The sequence below is a fragment of the Suricata suricatta genome, chromosome 10 (assembly GCF_006229205.1).
Source record: "Suricata suricatta isolate VVHF042 chromosome 10, meerkat_22Aug2017_6uvM2_HiC, whole genome shotgun sequence".
In the NCBI taxonomy this organism is placed as follows: domain Eukaryota; kingdom Metazoa; phylum Chordata; class Mammalia; order Carnivora; family Herpestidae; genus Suricata; species Suricata suricatta.
Genome location: NC_043709.1, coordinates 13,328,426 through 13,346,748, shown reverse-complemented (window position 1 = coordinate 13,346,748; position 18,323 = coordinate 13,328,426). Strand labels below are relative to the sequence as shown.

Below are 18,323 nucleotides of genomic sequence, written 5' to 3'. Positions count from 1 at the left end.
TGTCACCAGGGAAACAGGTGCCGGGCACAAAGAGATTGCGGGAGAGCATCTCAGAGAAATAAGGAACAGTGTGCAGAAGAGCCCTTCCGACTTCACCCCGTCAGCGGTGAAGACAGGGCTCGGGCTGCCTAGCACCGCATCCCGGCTGATTACTTATTCTCTCTGTGCCAGTGTCTGTGTCTGTGATCACGGGGGTATGACAACAGCATTAATCTCGGAGGGGGTCTGTGAGGAGCACACAGTGTTTAAACGGAGCCCTGCAGACAGTAAGCACGGATACGCTGGCTGTGAGCATGAGCGCCCTGCTATCTCCTCATTGGCTCGACTGGGGTCCCAAAGGCTGGCCCCGGCTCTGGCCAAGGTCTGACTTGACCACGCATCTGTTCATGTCCTCACTCATTCCAGCTTGTGCCAGGGGCTGTGTAAGCACTTGAGATACATCAGTAAATGCAACAGGCAGACATTCCTGCCCTCAGGGAGCTGGCATTTCCAGGAGAGAGACACAACAGTAAGGAATTATTGCTGGAAAGCAAGGATTTCTATGAGAGAGGATGGAGCTGGGTAAGGGGTGTGAGGAATGCCAGGGGTGGGGGGTGGGTTGCGATTTTAGATAGGAGGGTCCAGGAAAACCTCACGGAGAAGGGTGCGCAGCGGTGAGGAAGAGGTCATGTGACGGGGGCAGGAGCTTCCCAGGCTAAGGAAGCAGCCAGTGTAAAGGTCCTAATGACAAGAGCACAATAAGGAACAGGGACAGTCCCAAAGGTGGGGCTAGAGAGGCAATGGGCGGAGGGGTGCTTCAGGTCACATAGGGTGGTGTGCAACAGAATCACTTGTCAGGAACAGGATCCACGTCACCACGCTGGCCCCTGGTTCCCGCCTGGCATGCACGCATGCACGCTGGTGGTCAGAAGAGGCTGGCGACAGTGGAAGCAGGGCTCCTTCCTGTCTACTTGTCTGGCTCTGCTCTGCTCAGAATTCCCTGAAACAAATCCTTCCTCTCTCGCGGGCATGGGCTTAGGCACTGCCAACCCCATTTGAGGTCATTTTTAGGAAAACAAAATGGAAAAATAATCTACCTCCAATGTAAATAAGAACGAGACGGGCGTTTGGGTGACTCAGTTGGTTAAATGTCTGACTCTCGATTTTGGCTAAGGTTATGATCTCACGGTTCATGGGTTCGAGCCCTGGCTGAAGCACAGAGGCTGCTCGGGATTTTCTCTCTCTCTCTCTGCCCCTCTGCTGCTCATTCATTCTCTCTCTTTCTCTCTCTCAAACTAACAACAGTCAAGTTTGAACAGAGAGAAATGGTTTTGGAATTATCTCCTGTTTCGGTCTGTTGATCCTGGGTGGGAGGGAGGGGGCACAGTACAGGGCCGGCAGATTGTCGAGGACAGCGGACATCAGGTGTCAGCGCTGGGCAGGCAAAGGGGAGAAGGGCGGGGGTGGGAGAGCCAGGATTCACACCCAACCCCGAGATGCTCGTCAGCTCCTGCCGTGCGGCATCAACACGGCCAGGTATCCTGAAGTTTCAAGAGGAGCCATCCAACATTACTTCAACGCATTTGGGGGCTGACTGTCTCTCAGGGAAATGCCAGTTTGAAGGGAGGCCGAATACTAAGAAAATGTGTGATCTTTATTTAAAAACAATTTTTAAGTTTATTTATTTTGAGAGAGAGAGAGACTGTAAGTGAAGAAGGGGCAGAGAGAGAGAGCGGAGGCAGACCCGACACTGTCAGCACAGGGCCCGATGCGGGGCTCTGACTTATGGCCTGCGCTGAGCTCAAGAGTCAGACGCTTAACCGACTGAGCCACCCAGGCGCCCCGACTGTGATCCTTTAGATGACAGAGATCCGATCTTAGCTCTACTCCTTCACTAATTGTATAATCAGGGGCAATTTCCTCAACTCTCTGGGCTTTTGTTCCCTTATCTGATAATAAATATTTCACAGACTTGGTTATTAACAGAACTGAGGTAACCCACTCATTAATTAATGGATATTTATGAGGCCAGGCAGAGAAACGGAGTAGAGAGCTGAATGAACAGAGGTAACCTCTGTCCGTACAGAGCTCAGAGTTCAGGGAGGGAGGAGACAGGGGCGCAGGGCTCTCTGGTGCAGAGTCACGGAGAGTTCCCACCACTGTGTTGGAAGAAGCAGGAGTTAGCTGGTTAGGGGAGGAGGCTCTAAATATTTCCAAAGCTCTGAAAATGAGAAAGCATGCAAGGTTGGGGAAACTGAATTTCTTAGAAACAGCTGGTACATTCATTGTAGGTGGTCAACAGACGGGAGTAAAGAATGCTTATGTATGTTCAGTATCAACCATCTTAAATACTTTATATTGTATTTGAATCGTGGCCACATAGGAGACAGGCACTAGTGTTTCCAGCTTACTGATGAAGTCATTAAGACTTCCAGAAGTTGAGCAATCTGCCCTATAACCCAGCTGGCAGGTGCAATCACCATCCTCACATCGTCATTATCAAGTGAAGAGGATGACAATCGCTGTTTTAGTTAAGGCAGCACAAGCTTAGAAATACCTGGGAAACACCAATAATCAGAGATCTGTCTCAGTCAACTCTGCTAATGCGGGGGCTTGGCAACTGGAGCACTGAGCCTCTTGGAGTCTGTGGGTCAAGGCAGCTGATGGAAGCGTGGGTGGCAGTGGGAAGGAGGGTGAGGTGGGTGGCTACAGCCCCCATGCTTACCCTCGAGGCAGACCCTTCCTCACAGCAGCTAGGTGGGGCAGAGGCCAGAACACGGGCGGCATCTGGGGACAAGCGCACCGAGGTACTGCCTTCCTGAGCCTCCGACATGGGCGATTTCCTTTCTTCAGACAACTGGAGTCTGCCATTGACCCTGGATCTGGCCAAGGTCAGCAGTGTCCCTTCATTGTCAAATCTGACAGACTTCTCCATTCCCATCTTCCCCGACTCCTCTCTCATTTGGTGCTAAGACCACGCCCTCTTCCCTCAGCTGGAGAAACTCCTACTGGTGCTGGTTACCATTTGGGTACCTCTTGTTGCCTCTGTCCTCAATCTCGGCTCGTGTGAACTTCTTCTCCCAGAACAGAACTGGCCGGGCTGGTATTTTGTGGCAGTGCAATGAATGGCGGGGCCAATGCTGACAAGTGACAGACGGCTGGGTACCGCGGGCCGAAGGCACTGGGGCTGCTGTCAAAATGCCCGGAGAGGAGGCTCATCAGCTCTCTCGGAGCCCTGCATTTGCATAGCCCAGTCCGCGGCATCTGATGTCAGAGAGCACATTGTTTAAGCAAACTTGAGCTGTACGGAGTCCAAACAGCTCGTAGGGGTTCCTGGGGACTTAGATGGAAGTCAGATTAAAAAGGGATGGGAGGCAGGAAGGAAATGGGTGGAGTGTGCATCTGTTTCTGAACCCCCAAAACGGCCTCACCCTTTCTCTGGAGGCTTTGTGTGCAGCCAGCAGGAGGAGCTCGGCCCCCCGCACCTCTGCTGACCACTTCTGCCGGCCTTGATGCACCCCTTGGATGATGGGCTCACGTCTTCTTTGGGACTGCTTCTTTCTGGACTGTTCTGCTCACTGGGGATGGTGGGAGGTGGCAGCGGTCACAGCATGCAGACAGCCTGGGTTGTCACCTGTCGGTTCTGCTGAGGTCAGGGGCGCACCTCGTCCACGGCTGTGTATCTAGCTCTAGCACACAGTGGGCACTCAATAAATGTATAGAGAACAAAGGAATCAGTCTGTGGTTGTGCTATGGAAGAGAGGATGGTATTGTGAAGACCGTCCTTTGGAAATGACAGAGTTTCCAAAACTGGGTTGAAATTGTAGTCCTGACACTTAATCCATAGGACCTTTGGGCACATTTATCTTCTGCATGTTAATTTTCACGCCTGGGTAATGGGAACGGAAGCCCTGAGCACTGACCGGGTTCCAATAAAAAACAGAACCCTTGTCAAGCACCTAGCACAGCACCTGGTACACAGAAGGCACTTGTAAAGTGCTCCCTCCTTGCCTGTTCCTTCGCGGACTGCTGTGTGGGCACATTCTTGGGTGATTCCTCCAGGAGCACACAGGCACGGCTGGGCTGGTCCCTGCTCCAGGAGAAAGCTGAGGCACGTGTCTGAGGCTCACCCACCCTTTTCTGATTTCAGCTTCTTCCTGGAGCTGCTGGGTGGGCAGGGCACAAACCAAACCCGTGAGCGAGCTGGCAGATGGTGAGAGGCAGCAGGCAGTACGGCCACAGGTGCGGCCAACCAGAGAGGGGCAAGGAGGGACCTTTTTTTTTTTTTAATTTTTTTTATAATGTTTTATTTATTTTTGATACAGAGAGAGGCAGAGCATGAGAGGGGGAGGGGCAGAGAGAGAAGGAGCCACAGAACTGGAAGCAGGCTCCAGGCTCCGAGCCAGCCACCAGCACAGAGCCTGACGCGGGGCTCGAACCCACGAACGTGAGATCTGACCTGAGCTGAAGCCGGAGACCTAACCGACTGAGCCACCCAGGCGCCCCAGGAGGGACCTTTGTGCGCACGCACCTGTGCCCTTGTGAGGGAGCATGAGGCAAGCCGACTCCTGGCAAGCCCGCCCTCCCTCCGGGGGATATGTGTGACCGTCCCCAGGCACCCTGGCTGCCCAAGAACAAAGGAAAGGAAAGAAGACAAATGGTTAACTGACAGAGATCACAGTCACGCAGGACCCAAGTCTCCATATGTTTACACATGTCTTAGTAAATTACACGAAAAAGGCCATCTTCTCAACAGCCTAATCTCCAGGAACCTGTGGACTCAGTTTCCGGGAACCGGCCCCCCCATCACCTTCCCCTCCACAGTGACGCGGGGACCAGGCAAGAAGGGGACGGTAGGTAAAGTTCCATTTCTTTACAACCTGCAGCCCATGGACAGATGCTTGAGACGGAACACAGAGCCACACGCTTCTCCAGCAACCCCTCCTGTCTTAACGTTAATGTCTTACTAGGGGGAAAACAACTTTAACTGGACAAGAGCAGGGCCTCCGGTATCCTAGGAGTCCTCTTTAGCATAAAGAGTCCATTTGGAATTTTCCCATTTTTTTGCCTTTACTGCCCAACTCCCTAGTATACAATTAAAAAAAAAATGTTTGCTTATTTTTGAGAGAGCATGAGCAGGGTGGGGGCAGAGAGAGAGGGAGACACAGAATCTGAAGCAGGCTCCAGGCTCTGAGCTGTCAGCACAGAGCCCGACACGGGTCTCAAACCCACAAACCACGAGAGCATGACCTGAGCTGAAGTCGGATGCTTAAGCCACCCAGGCGCCCCAACTCCACAGCATATAAATGGTGTCCCCTCCCACTTACAATGCAGCTCTTTCTGCCCACAGGTCTTGTCCCCCTGCTTTCATAATATCACCGTTTTTGCACCAAAGATGTTTCAAGAATTCTTTCTTGTCTGTCAGCTTAGGGCACCCGCCACTCTACAACCCCATTGTGTGTGTGTGTGTGTGTGTGTGTGCGCACGCGCGTGCCTCAGGGAGGGTAGGAGAGGCGCCTGTCTCCAGCTGCACCCCACACACCCCTTAAACCACCTAGCTTCAGTAGCACCAGATGTACGCACAGCTTTAACCAGAGCATCGGGGCTCTGAACCGGGTTCAGGTTCACCTCTGTTCAGGTGAACCGCACCTCTGAGGACTCAGCAACCGCCCTGGCAGGGGCAGAGTGCCGCTGGCCTGGTTATCCTGCCGGTAACCTTGCAGGCAGGCCCCACTCAGGCAGCCCGGCTTCCTCTCTGAACTGGGAGGCAGGTACTGGGGTGTACTCAGACTCCAGTCCAGTTGCCTAGGAAATGAGCTCCTGGCCCACGGGCTTCCTGGAGGTGTGTGGGGACAACAGCAAAGACTTGCAAATGAGGGTGATCAGGCTGCCCGCAGAGAGCTCGACTGTAAAATACATGCATAATAAATGAGGTCTGGAGAGCAGGGGCTCCCAGGCCCCAGCAAGATCCCAAGGCCCCTGAACTGACAGCATTAACATATCCAGAGAGAGCACCTGTCAGTCAGAGAAGGGCAAGGAAGAAAGAGAAGCTGAAAATGAGTTTTGGGGGCAAATTCTTAAACAGTGAAACAGCTACAGTCACAGAGCCACGCTCCAGGTTAACACCTCATGCAATTCTCAGCGTCCCTGCTGACCCCTGTTTAATCACCCCATGGCCACCGTGTTTACCGTTAGCAATCAGGGCTAAACTCGGGGAGCGCTTTCTCTGTGCGTGCACTGTGTTAAGTGCTGGCTGTGGGTTATGGGGGGGGAGGGGGGCAGCTCTGGGGCAGGCTGCCCAGATTCACAGCCCACCTGGATCCTCACCAGCTTGTGCTCTCGAGCCACAGTTTTTCTCTTCCGTGTGTGGTGTGGTGGTATTGGGGGGGGTGAGTGTGTGAGGCTTAGATGGGTTAGCTCACGTAGAGGTGAAGACAGTTCTCCAGTGCATCGAATGCACTTGACAAATACAACCCGGGATGAGGGGCATGGCCATCATGATGAAGGTGGAGATGGGCCCATCAGGCAACGCGAGTAATACACAGGGTAAGTGTTGGACCCTTGGGATAAGCCCACGATAAGTGAGTGGTCCCCTTTGCAATGCCGGGCCGGACAGCAGGCTTCTTAGTCTACACCACCTCGTCTCCAAAATGAGTTGTGATGGGGTGAAATGACAAGATACAGGCAGAGTGCTGGTAACAGGGCTTGGCACATAGTAAGTGCTCAATAAACGTTAAGTGTTATCGATCCAGCAGAACTAAAATGATGAATTAACCCGAGGGAGTGACACCTAGTCATGGCTCTTGGAAGGCGGCCAGTTGGCCTTGCTTGGCACTACCTCGGCCTGGTCTTTTCAAATTTCTGCACTCATTCAACAAGTATTTATAAAGCAGCTATGTGTGTCAGGGGAAATTTGATGTGGGAAGGTGGCTAGACATCATCCCGGAGAGAACAGAATAAAACTGAAATTTGTCACTCCTGCACGCTGTTAGAATACAGTATCCGCTCAGGGTGGCATGTTTGTCCCCTAGACAGCAAAAGCGACATATGCAAAGCAGATGTTTTAAGCTTCGGGCAGTGAACAAAGATGAGAATTCTGCAGGGTTCGTGAAAGAGGTGGGAAGCCTGCCCAGTCTCATGGATAGCCCTCTACCCTTCTGGAAAATTCCTTGAAAATGCCAGGATCTATCAGGCCGCTACACCTGTTCGTCCTTCAAGTCCATCACCAACTCTCCAGCTCGTTTTGAGGCCTTCCCTGTCCACCACACTGGGTCATCTGGTTGTGAGTCTGAGCTCCAGGATCTTTTCTCTCTGTACCTGAATCGATAACAAGAACAGCAGCAACAGCTACAGTTGAGAGAAACACCTGGAACAGAAACCCCAGGCAGGCAGGAACCTGCGGGGCCTGTTCTGCCCACCAAGATAGATAGCCCCACGCCTAGAACAGTGCAAGGTCACGGCAGCCATGCGAGGGCAATTCGGGGAGCGAAGCGTGTCCTGAGGCATTTTGCCAGGTGCTTGCTGTGCAAATACTACTACGTTTAATTTTCCCAGGAAAGAAATAATATGATCCCCATTTCACAAATAAATGAAGGGAAAAAAAGTTACAGAAAGTTAAATACCTTTCTGAAGATCAACTAAAGGCTGAGTAAAGGGTACTCAGATTTGAAAGGCAAGACTTGGGGCGCCTGGGTGGCTCAGTCGGTTAAGTGTCTGACTTTGGCTCAGGTCACAATCTCATGGTTCTGATTTCTACACCAGCATCGGGCTCTGGGTTGACAGCTTGGGGCCTGGAGCCTGCTGCGGATTCTGTGTCTCCCTCTTTCTCAGCCCCTCCCCTACTTGTGTGCGTGCTCTCTCTCCCTCTTAAAAATAAATAAACTTTAAAAAAAAGAAAAAGAAAGGCAAGTCTGAATGACTCTAGGGACAGCACTGTCACAAGGCACCACACTGCCTGGCACATAATAGGTACTCCCTAAATATTTTTTTGAGAAGTGAACACACACACACACACACACAGTGTCTCATTTTATAAGAAAAAAAAGCAGAGATGGGCACAGGAAGTCACTCAGCGGCACTAAAGATGGCAGGTTGCAGGGGGAGGTGGGGGTGGGGCCCCGGCAAAGAAGTCAACTCTGAATGTTGTGAGCAGGACAGAAACTTAACTCCTGCGGTATATACACACACTATCCCCTTGCACGAGGCTCTCTTCAGCCCCTTTATTAACTGAGAAAACACAGGATTGGAGAGACTAAGCTGCTGGGTGTGCCAGAACCGGGATTCAGAGGCAGGTCTGCCACGCCCCTCCGAATCCACTTGACTCGAGTGAAAGCCACACTCTACCAGCTTGTTCTTTAGGAGAAACTGCCAAAAGAGTGGGGGAGAGATTTTGCTGAAACTCTGCGGCTGTGTCCATGCGAATAACTGATGTCATTATTTTCCAATTGATCCGTTTGTTTTTGCGGTAATATTATCTGGTTGCTAAGCAACTGCTGCGGGGAGCCATGATGCTGAACTGTTTGGGGAAAGCCCCACCCCCCCCACCAAAAAGGGCAATACGAGTGTTTGGGGGGGTCCAATGAGAGGGCTGCCAGCCAGCCTGTGCCGGCGTCCTGGGGTCTGTGAGCGGCCGGGCCCCTGCCATAGTGGGCAGGCTGTCACAGAGGGAGGCCACCTTCCTCCTCTGACACCAACCTTTAACCTCACTGGGGCCTCAGTTTGGTCATCTGTAGTAACCGTTACCTCAGAGAAGTGTGAACAATAGAGAAAACGTATAACAAGGCAGCTGGCAGGCTGGCCGGCCCATGGAAGCGCTCGAGAAAATGTAACTATCCTCATTTTTGATATTAGCATTTTGACAGAGTTTGGGGAGGGTATTTTGTTGGAAATCTATGCTGAAGAAGGCAGTCTCGAAGAGGGTCTTGCTGGGGGCCCCGACTCTCACGGCCAGCAGTGCCCTTAACCTCATCCCAAACTAAAGATGTCATACTGGTCACAAAGCATGTCCATTTTGAGTGTCTGGATCAGAAACACATTCATCCCACTCACTGGGAACAAACTTTTCCATAAGCCAGTGGCAAGCCAATTGGGTGATCTTCATATGAAAAGATCAGTACATGCTTAGTTGGGGCCCCTGATAGGATCATCTTCCTGACCAGCTCTCCAACTTCTGGTGCCTGGGAATTCCCTAGGTCAGAGGTCACAAACCCGTGGCACACGGTGGGGGTGGGAGGTTCTATTTAGCCCGAAGACATATTTGGTCTGGGGCTCAACAGTGTTTTGTTTTGTTTTAGATGCGTTGTCAACATTAAAAATCAAAATACAAAAACCCAAGAGTCCAGCTCCTCTTGAAAACTAAGAAGACCTTAGCCCTGCCCCTTACTCCCCCCAAAGCAATCACACCACAACTGGGGTGGAGAGAAGCCAGCAGCCAGAGGTGGGGGCTGGGCTCAGCATTCTGGGCCCTTTTAGGCCAAGACTGCATTTATGACTCCCGATAGAAGGTCATCTCTTCATTTTACAATGAGGAAACAGGACTGCTGGAAGCCACACAGTTCACTACGGCACATGGGGTGAGCGGGGACAGGGTTCCTCGGTCTCAGCCAGCGTCCTGGCCACCATAACACTCAAAGTCGATGCCAAGATATCCTGCCCAGGCCGGGAAGGAATGGGCACAGCAGACCGAGAGGTGGCCAGCATGAGAGGCGGGCCGAAGCAGGCAGGACTTCGGGGGGAAGGCTTTGCAAAGGAACACTCGGGTGGCAGCATGTGGGAGAGATTCCGTCTTCCCTTTCAAAGTTCAGACACCTCTCCACACAGTTACTGATTTCAGCTGCAGAATCTCTCACTGGTCCGTCTGCCTCTCGCCCTGCTGCTTCTGATCCCTGCGGCAGGCCCTCAGTGCCTCTCACCTGGATTAATTCGACAGTCCCCTCACCTACCCTCCTGCCTCTGGCCCTGCTAATTGTGATCCTTCACAAAGCAACCAGAATGATCTTCTGGAAATGAACCTCTAATCTGGCCACTCTCTCCGTGATCTTCCATTGCTTTCCTCCCTCATCGAGTCCAAACTCCTCAGCATATTTTATAGGAAGTTCTGCGGGACCCTCTCCGGCTTACATTTCTGGCCACATCATCCCTTGCTGTTCCCTTCATCAAGGCTCTGGCCGCCCTGCACCTCTGCTATGGACAGCCACTTCCACCTGGAACATCTTGACTCCCACCAGCAAACCCCAACTCAGCCTCTGCTTGGATCTTCTTCAGGACACCCTTTCTTCCCACCCCAGACTAGGTGAATTCCACTGGGAGGGGGCACAACCCCTCACAGAGCCTCAAGAACTTGCATCTTTAATTAGTGGTCATTCCTGCTGGTCTGTAAATGCTGGGATTCACAGTTCCTATCGTGTGGCTCACACATATAGGCACACAGTAGGTGCCTTACAGAAGTTCATACACTAAACAACGAGATGAATGGATACGGAGGATGGAGGGGAAGAAGAATTAGGAAAGTCACAATGTCTTTTCACTCTAGACAGAAAGTCACGGCTTCTGTTCTCAGTTTCCACGTATACTTGAAAGAGAAGACTGAATAATAGAGTGCAACACCCCCAAACCAAATAATCCAACTAAGGAATGGGTAGAAGACATGAACAGACATTTCTCCAAAGAGAACATCCAGATGCTCAACAGACACATTGAAAGATGCTCAACGTCACTCATCCTCAGGGAAATGCAGATCAACACCGTGATGAGGTACCACCTCACATCTGTCAGCATGGCTAAAATCAACAGCACAGGAAACAACAGATGCTGGTGAGGATGTGCAGAAAAGGGAGCCCCCTGCACTGCTGGTGGGAAGGCAATCTGGTACAGCCACTCTGGAAAACAGTGTGGAGTTCCTCAAAAAGTTAAAAAAAAATAGGACTACCCCATGATCCGGTAATTGCACTACTGGGTATTTACCCCAAAATACAAAATCACTAATTCAAAGGGATACATGCACCCCAATGTTTATAGCAGCATTGTTTACAATACCCAAGATATGGAAACAGCCCAAGTGTCTATAGATAGATGAATGGATAAAAAAGATACAGTGCATTTGCGTGCGCGCGCGCACACACACACACACACACACACACACACACACACACAGAATGGAATATTATTCAGCCATAAAAAAGAATAAATCTTCCGATTTGCTACAACATAGATGGATCTGGAGAGTATTATGCTGAACGAAATAAGTTAGTCAGTGGAAGGGGTGCCTGGGTGGCTCAGTTGGTTAAGCATCCAGCTTCGGCTCAGGTCATGATCTCAGGGTTCGTGGGTTCAAGCCCTGCATCAGGCTCTGTGCTGACAGCTAGCTCAGAGCCTGGAGCCTGCTTCAGATTCTGTGTGTCCCTCTCTTTCAGACCCTCCCCTGCTCACACTGTCTCTCTCTGTCTCTCAAATATAAATAAAACACATTTAAAAAAAGGTTAGTGGAAGACAAGTACCATATGATCTCACTCATATATAGGATTTAAGAAACAAATGAGCAAAGGAAAATGAAGAGAGAGAGAAACCAGGAAATGCACTCTTAATTACAGAGAACAAATTTATGGTTACCAGCAGGGAGGTGGGTGGGGGATGGAGAAATGGGTGATGGGGATTAAAGAGTGCACTTTTGGGGCCTCTGGGTGGCTCAGACGGTTAACAATCCATCTTCGGCTCAGGTCACGATCTCACAGTTGGTGAGTTTGAGCCCAGCATTGGGCTGTGCTGACAGCTCAGAGCCTGAAGTCTGCTCTGGATTCTGTGTCTCTGTCTCTCCCTCTGCCCCTCCCCTACTCCTGCTTGGTCTCGTTCTCTCTCAAAAATAAACATTAAACTAAATCTAAAAAAATAAAGAGCGTACTTATCATGATGGGCACTGAGTCATGTATAGAACTGCTGAATCACTGTATTGTACACCGGACACTAACATTACACTGTATGTTAACTATACTGGAATTAAAATAAAAAGCTTAATTTAAAAAAAGGTTGGACAAGCTCATTTCTTCTCACTCGGGGTAGGGTCTCAGGGCCTGTGAAGATAGCACAGAGCAGTAGAAGCTCTGTGCACTATTTCAAAACCCCCTGACGGGACCACGCACCTTCCTGGAACGAGGTGGCAAAGGCCAGCCAAGCCTCAGGTGACTGCGTGTTAAGAAAAGGTTAATTAGTGGGCAACACTGCTTACCTCATATTGAGCAAGGTCTTGCTTAGAGATTAATAGCATCTTTGATCAATACAACATAGGAATAGAACATAAAAACAATCTGTTCACGTGTGATGCTTTTTAAAACCGTGATACCCATGAGGCAAAATAACAAAATAGTGCTCAGAGGTGGGGAGCAGACCACAGATTCTTAAGAGATGACCCGAGGCCCCTCAGGCGCTTCCGCAGAATAGCCCCACAGTGGGGCAGACGTCCCGCAGTCTAATCCTGAATCCTCTTTTCTTGGTGGAGGGCGCCCCGACCACCATCTGTTCCAGAGGGAACCCGAGGGACTCCAAGAGCCTGCAGGCTGCAGAAACTTCAGGATCTACGAGAAATCAGGCGCTGAAAGCACAGTCTGGCCACACGGTGGCGCGCTGAGCCCACACACGGGGCTTCCCGGGCCCAGCGGGAGCTGGAGTGGCGCTGTGGAGCACGAGCAAGCGGGAGGAGAGACCCATTCCCCCTTCTCTTTGGGATCAGCCTCCCATCCTCCCTGGCTGTTGGTTAGGCTGCTCCAGGGTCCCAGACCCTGCTGGTGGTGACAGAGAGAGGCTGGAAGGGGCTTCTCCTGCTCATAGGGGAGGGACTGAAGTTATAAAATCCCAAGATCACCCTGGAAGGAAGCCCAGTCCAGGAAAGCGGACAGAGAACACAGGCTGCCTTCCTTCCCTCGTTCTGGAGGGCAGGGCGGGGAGGGGGCTTAGATCACACCTGTGCTCTGGCTTCAGGACAAAAGGCATAAAGTCTTTTGGAAAAAGAGGCTTTTTTAACATCGGGAGCAACAGGGGCGCCTTGGGTGGCTCAGTTAGTTAAGCATCCGACTCTTGATTTCAGCTCAGGTCATGATTTCATGGCTCATGGGGTTGAGTCCCAAGTTGGGCTCTGCACTGACAATAGGGCGCCTTGCTCAGGATTGTCTTTCTCTTTCCCTTTTCCTGCTTGCTCTCTCTCTCAAAATAAATAAACATTAAAAAAAATAGTGAGAGCAATGGTGACAGTAAGAGAAAGACCAAGAGATGGAGACAGATAGACACACAGACACACAGAGGGAGGGAAGGCAAGAGAGCAGGAGAGAAAGAATTCAGATCCTGCCCGGGTTGGGGGCAGCCAGATTGGCATGAAGCAGGTCGGCCTGGCCACCTGGAGTTTGACAGACACTCGTTCAAAGTCTGGACCAAGCTACGTGGACCCGCGCTGGGGACTCTGCTCTGAGCCTCACCATCGCGCACAAGAAGAGGAGGGTAACCGTGTCTCCCACTGGGGTTTGATGTGTGGCTCTAGCAGGAGAGTTAATATGTGCAAACCGCCTCTCACGGTACCTGGGTCCAGGGAAACACTCACCGGGTAGCAGAGAGAATCCATGCCCACAAAAGCCAGCAATAACGGATTAAAAAAAAAAAAAAGCTGACCACTTACATCTTGTGACTTTAGTTTTCTCGCCTGGGGACTTTAGGGCTATACGAATCCCACAGTCCCTTTCAGTTCAGGTTGGTTGTTATTTCATAATAAATGCCATTCCCCTCTCAGCCATCTATGCCTGACATGAGTCGAGGGCTCCCTCCGGCCGCTGGACGCCTGCCCCTTGCGGGCAGACCTTCTGGAAAGGGTCACTGGAGAGTCAGAGAGGCAGCCAAGATGGAAATTCAGCACGTGGCTCTGGAGCCGGGCCGGCTGACCTCAGCTCCCACAGTAGGCGAATGACCTTGGGCTAACAGCTCACGGTCTCTGCCGCACACACTCCCGTTCGGAAAATAGAGATAATAATAGTACCGGGCTCGGGGACTGCAGGGGGTGGGAATGAGCTACTTGTCACGCACTAGAACGGCGCTTGGCACTCAGCAAGCACTTCAATAAATGTTAGCCTTCGCCATCACTCTGATCTGTTTTACAGAAAAGGCGGTGATCTTTCTAGAATGGTTGGATGAAGGTCCTCTGATCCAAAACTGAAAGAGGGATGACACGTTTTCCCAGCAGCGATGGAAAGAGCATTGGGCTGGGAGCACAAGGGGTGTTTCTGAGACCAAGCTCTGCCGCTAACATTTCAGCCTGCAAAGTGGGGTTCCGGCCTGCTCGTCAGGAAAGTGAAGACACCGGCTTGGCCAGTGGGCCTTCTGAACCCGGCAGGAAGAGCTCTGTCTCCGGGCTCGCCGTTCGGGTCTCGGCTGCCCCATCTTTAAGCGGGAAGGATGGGGACTAGAGCCTAGGGAGCACCCTGCACCAGCCCGTGTCCCCACGGGTCCTCACCTGAGGTACTCATAGAGCCCGTACATGGGCAGGAAGTCGATGTCCGACAGGAACATGTAGGGCGTGCCGACGTGCTTCATGGCCACGTTGCGCAGCAGGTTCACGGGGTAGAACTGGCCCTCCTTGTACACGATGTGGTAGGCCACGTTGTGGCGGCTCATGAGCACCTCGGAGCCCTGGGCGTAGCGGAGGAACTGCTGGGCCTCGGCGTCCGACAGGTAGAGGGCCAGGCTGATGGGTCCCTCCCAGTGCTTGCAGATGGCCTCGAGCATCTGGAGCCTGGACGAGACAGGGAAGGTGAGCCTCCTGGTGAGGGACCCGGTCCATGCACCCTCCACCCATCCTCCTGAGGGGCTGGGGGCAACTTGCCTCCACAGACACCTGGTCAACCAGCTCCCAATCCAAATCCCTGCTCTGACATTAATCACCGTGCAATGGGGGCAAATCCCCAAACCTCAGTTCCTGTATCTATAAAACGGGCATAAAGACACTTGCCTTGCTGGCTCTTGTCTTTATCTGCTTCCAACTGAAGGTGTGACAAGGACAGAGTCACATCCTCCTCTCAGCCCTCTCTTTTCAGAGTCCTCGTTCCACAAGGGGTGGGGACAGTTATATGAAATGACGCAAAGACCCCCTTCCAGCTCAAAACTCCTTTGCCTCTTCTTCTCTCTCAGCAAAGATGTACAACGGTCGTACTGCACTGCGAAAGCAGTGACCAGCCCCAGAAGATCTAGCCAAACTGGGGTTGAAAGTTATAAGGAGCATTAAAACAGGGTGATCACAACTATGACCACCGACTCATTAACTGTGCACCAGACCCTTTCCGCAACTCCCTCAACCACCCTGCTCACAACTGTCATTTCTCTGATGGAGAAACCGGGGAATCCAGATGTCCAGTCAGCTTGGCTTCTTGGACTTGGACCAGACCCGTACAGATGGGTCCTGGGACAGGGCCTTGGAGATGGTGAGAAGGAACAAATACTGGGAATGGAACAACGTGCGAAAGCCAGGGACACAAGTTTGCCTGGAGTTACGCAGTCTTCATTTGCTGAGTCCTTACGGCCCCAGGGTCTGAGCCAATTTTGCAAGGCAACATGACAGGCACCTGGCCAAGGATTATGGGCAGGGAAGAAGAAAGCCCAGACAAAAAACAAAAGGTGCTTCCAGTGGAGAGGATTCTACAAAAACGTTTGAAGAGAAATCTATAAAGATTTTTTTCCTCCAAAGGCATTAGAAGTGCCTGGCAGATAGGATCTATGGTTAAGAAACAGCAAAAGCCTATTTCATTTTTTCTCTGCCCAGCAAGAGGCACATAATCAGCAGTCTCCTGGTCAGAATGCCCACTTTATTCGGACGATTACCAGGAAATAGATTCCATGCATTTCCCTGCTTCTAAACAAAAGAAAGTGGGCACACCTGTCTTGTGTCAATGGCTATCTCGATGGATTTTCAGAGTTTCCTCTCAGTAATTCTGTGAATTGCTTTTGCCAGGAGTTATTTCCTGTTTCGGGAAGGAAGATGAAGATATTCATCAGGGTAGGGGCACCTGGGTGGCTCAGTCGGTTGAGTGTCCCACTTAGCTCAGGTCATGATCTCAAGGTTCGTGGGTTCAAGCCCCACACTGGGTTCTGTGCTGAAGGTTCAGAGCCTGGAGCCTGCTTCCGATTCTGTGTGTCCTTCTCTCTCTGCCCCTCCCCTGTTCATGATCTGTCTCTCTCTGTCTCTCAAAAATAAATAAATGTTAAAAAAAAATTTTTTTAAGATACTCATCACGGTAAAATGCCCTCCATTTCTCATACTTTATAATACTTACTAATCAAATTGACCAGAGCCAGTTTTTAAAGAGGCTCTGCATTCTCCACAATGCCTGACTTCCCTGAAATCTGCATTTGGCTTAAGCCAGACTCCGTTCTCTGCTGGGCTCAGGGAACCTGGGGTTTTTGAATGATCACACGTACACCACACTTTTCACTGTCTGTGAAATGGGGCGGGGACCGTGTATTTGGAAGGGACAGCTGTTGGTACAAATCCTTTGAGATCTGGGGGGTGAAGGGCAAGAATAATTTCTAACATGCGGATGGAGGAGCTGTGAGAGGGACAGGGATGCGGGAGCCGTGCACGCTGCTGGGAAGAGAGGACTGGTCCCACGGTGGAGTCCGCCACTGCCTGGGTTTTTGACCCTGAGTTTCCTGCGTGGGGAGCAAGCTCCGCCTGGGGCAGCCCTTCTTCCAAGCTCTGCCCAAGGTTTAGCACGAGGACAGAGACACAAATGCTGCAGGTTCTCAGGTGCTGCTGATGTGGAAACCTCGCATCCGCATGGGCTTTACGAGACATAAAGAGTACAGCGAACACAGAGTGATGACCCAGCCACTCCCGCCTGTCTGCCACCAGCCCAAGCTTTCCCACCTCTCCTGCCTCAAAACTCAGCTTTCTGGCAGGACCTGAACAACAGTGGGAGACTGAGGTCTATCATAATGATAGTATAGAAAATGTGATAGTGATGCAATAAATCTCTACCATTTCTCTGCTGCTTCTGGCGTGCCCGCCACATTTCCGCTATTACTGGCTTTTAACCTTCACACTAATTCCATAAAGTTGCGATTCTTTTTACAAAATTTTAAGTTTATTTATTGGGGCGGGGAGAGAGAGCGCACACATAGGGAAGGGGCAGAGGGAGACGGGGAGAGAGAATCCCAAGGTGCAGAGTCTGACTCAGGGCTCTAACTCATGAACCGTGAGATCATGACATGAGCTGAGATCAAGCATCAGCCGCCTAACCGACTGAGCCACCCAGGCGCCCCTAAAGCTGAGGTTCTAATCACTGTGCTACAGGAAAGGAAGTTCAGGAGGTGAAGGGAGTTCTTTCAAGTCACATAGCTACAGAGAGGAGTTGTCTCAGGGTCTGCGTCAAAGACCCCGCCATTCTCTTGACTCTCCTCACAAAAGTGTCTCCCACACCTGTTCCCTAGGGTCGCCCTGTGCCACTCTTGTCCACATGAAGCTCTGTGCCGAGTCGCTCTTTGGTCTCTTAGGCTGGAAGATAAAGTGCCTGGCCCAGCAAGGACCAGGGACAACAGAGAGTGTTTCAAGAGACAAAGGTTCATTCTGAAACTCTGGAATTTTCAGTTTGGGAAGAATCATTGAGGTTTTCTTAGTCTGATTATGCCATCTTTATGATCAAAGCCCTCAGCCTCGGAAAGGGGCTTGGCTTGCTGAGAGCACTCAGTGAACGAGTGCAAGAGCTCGTTAGCGCTAGGACCCATGGCCCCACCTCTCTTGCCCCACGCTCTTCTCCATTTCCACCACTGCTTCATGCTGGGACGGGGAGGGCAAAGGCTCAGGAAAGGCCAAAGAGATGGTGGGAAGGGCGAGATCGAGGCCAGGGCTCCCAGCGAGTCCTACTGAGACGGGAAGCCTCGTGTGCTCTGTCTAGCATCCAGGGAGCAGGCACGGAGACAGTCAAGTCAGAAACCTACAAGACCGGGATGGAAGGGATTCAAGAATGCCAGCTGGCCTCTGCTGGCATGGGGAACTCGCTCCCTACAAGGCAGCTAATTTGGTACACCAGAGCAAGGCAGGATGCATGGCATGGTGGTGCCACCGTGGGTTCTGGGGTCAGACAGAACTGGGTTTTAACTCTGAGCTGTGTCCGCATCCCCGAGCAAGTCATGAAGGCTCTTTTGAGCTCCCATTTCCACACGTGCACAGCGTGGACAGTAATAGCCTCTGCAGATCACCAAATGGCTACAAGTTATTCCTATCTCTCGATCTGCACCCTGGAGAAATCATCAGAGAGTGTTAAAGAGGGTGACCTGATGTACACACAGATCCCAGCTTATGATGGGTTGACTTAGCAAAT

At 51.4% G+C, this 18,323-nt stretch overlaps 1 protein-coding gene across 3 annotated transcripts in view; it reads right to left on the bottom strand.

Moving 5' to 3' along the window:
- The window catches only part of LARGE1 (LARGE xylosyl- and glucuronyltransferase 1), a 528,769-nt gene that overhangs the window by 15,784 nt on the left and 494,662 nt on the right, over positions 1-18,323 (bottom strand). For all 3 annotated transcript variants that reach the window (XM_029954992.1, XM_029954991.1, XM_029954993.1), the window contains one exon: positions 14,465-14,743. In XM_029954992.1, the coding sequence (XP_029810852.1) occupies positions 14,465-14,743 (279 nt within the window). The remainder of the gene's footprint in view (positions 1-14,464; positions 14,744-18,323) is intronic.